Source organism: Phaseolus vulgaris, chromosome 11 (assembly GCF_000499845.2).
Source record: "Phaseolus vulgaris cultivar G19833 chromosome 11, P. vulgaris v2.0, whole genome shotgun sequence".
Taxonomy (NCBI): domain Eukaryota; kingdom Viridiplantae; phylum Streptophyta; class Magnoliopsida; order Fabales; family Fabaceae; genus Phaseolus; species Phaseolus vulgaris.
In genome coordinates, this window is record NC_023749.2 from 24,233,947 (window position 1) to 24,235,841 (window position 1,895).

At 54.4% G+C, this 1,895-nt stretch overlaps 1 protein-coding gene across 1 annotated transcript; it reads right to left on the minus strand.

Moving 5' to 3' along the window:
* Nucleotides 1–755: 755 nt before the first annotated feature.
* LOC137837440 (uncharacterized) lies at nt 756–1,673 on the minus strand. Its single transcript, XM_068646428.1, has one exon. The coding sequence runs from the start codon at nt 1,671–1,673 to the stop codon at nt 756–758; it is 918 nt and encodes a 305-aa protein (XP_068502529.1).
* Nucleotides 1,674–1,895: the final 222 nt, after the last annotated feature.

Sequence of the window (1,895 nt, forward strand, 5' to 3'; positions counted from 1 at the left end):
TACTGAAACTGGCGAGTTAGGGCCTTCATACACCTTCCCTGTGGTCTCGCCGGCCGCCTTCATAATCTGCTTCTCCTTCGTCTTCGGCGATGTGCTTATTCTGGCGATCTCCGACTGCCTGGTCGCCTGAGTCTACATCTGGCGACTTCATCTTCAACCTGGCGATCGCCTATTCTGGTAAACTGGAAATCGGAACACGCCAACTTAACAATCGGCGACCACACGTGCCTCCCGACTTCCTTCCCATCTGCCAACCTGGCGCCCTGCCAACACGCCTACACTGTAGCAGGATGCCACGTCATCGCACCCGTCCACCAGGGCGGTACAATCCTCGAAAACTTCCACTGACATTACGGACCTCGCATACCTCTTACGCTGCGACGCCGTACACCCGCCACCCGAGAACCCACCAGCTATGGTGTGGATTTCACCGAGGACGGGCGCCTCATGCTGCTATCCCTCACTGCCGCCTGGTTGCGAGCCTGGTGGTCGTCCCGCCTGTTTCTCCATCAAGTAATCCTTCAGGAAACCATTCTTCACGAGCTCATCCAACTGATAGCCAAGCGCCAGACAGTTGTTGATATGGTCCCCGAACGCCTCGTGGAATTCGCACCATGACTCCTTGGGAGGCCCCAGCACCTTGTCAGCTTTGATCGGTGGCCTCAACCTGTCGGCTATGCTGGGTATCGCGATAAGATCTTTGAGTTCCATCACGAAGTTGTGCCTTGGCGGCTTGCTTGCTTCTCTCCCTTGCTCTACTCGACTCTTAGGTTGAGTCCTTCGTGGCTCGTAAGCGCGTTTCCTGTCCAATGTTTCCTTTTTGTGACGGCTTGGTGAACCCGAACAGGCTGCGTGCGTATCTGTGCCTTGGGGCGCGCTGGCACAGTGGTTGTACATTTCTCGTACGTTTCACCTTCCGAGGCAATATGTTCTACCGCTTGTCGCCTTATCTCAGTGAAGGTTTTGGGGCGACTGCGGTTAAGCGTTTTACTGAAAGATCCGGGACGTACTCCCTTCTTGAATTCGTACACAATCATGGGTTCCTCCTTGGTGCCCACTTTCACCACCTGTGCCCCAAAGCGGCTTTTGTACTCCTTTAGGGTTTCACCTTGGAACTGCTTGACGTCGAAAAGATCGTACGAGACTGGGGCGGGAGTTCTGTTGGCTAGGTACTGTTCTCTAAATAGTTGTGAAAGTTGGGCGAAAGACGTGACATGGCCCTCTGGGAGGCTGATGAACCAGTCCATGGCCATCCCTGTCAGGGTGCTCATGAAAAGCTTGCACCTAACAGCGTCTGAACCACCTACCAGCAACATCTGTGTATGGAACGCCGTGAGGTGTGCTTCTGGATCCTCCATTCCCGTGAAGGTCGCTTTGGGTCCTGTGAACGTATTGGGAATTGTCGTCTCCAAGATTGCCTGTGAAAATGGTGTTGTGAATTCCCTGGGTGGGGATGCAGCCTCCGGTTCGTCTCTACCACGCCATCTATGGCGTAACTCCTCGTTGGTGCGGTGGAGTTCCTCGCTTCTTGCTTGAGAAGCTGTAAGGTCCGCCTGCATGCGTTCCTGTTCTACTTTCGAGGCTGCCACTGCGTCTTGCAGCCCGTGCACCATGCCCATGAGCTGTTGTAGGGTCATCTCTTCACTCCTAGCACGAGCTGGTCGGGTGGTCATGGCTTTCCGGGGATCCTCTCGATTTATCTAAATGTTGGAATCTGGAACTGAAAGTATGTGTGGTGGAACCGATGTTTATATCGGCCCCACGGTGGGCGCCAGATGTTCCGGCCGGTTGACCTGGGTCGTCTTTATGCGTGGCTTGTTCTAACGAGCTAGGGCACCTTCATTTTGCTTCGTTTGTCAGTACCTGAAAAAGAAGAACAAAGGGGCGCCCTCGCG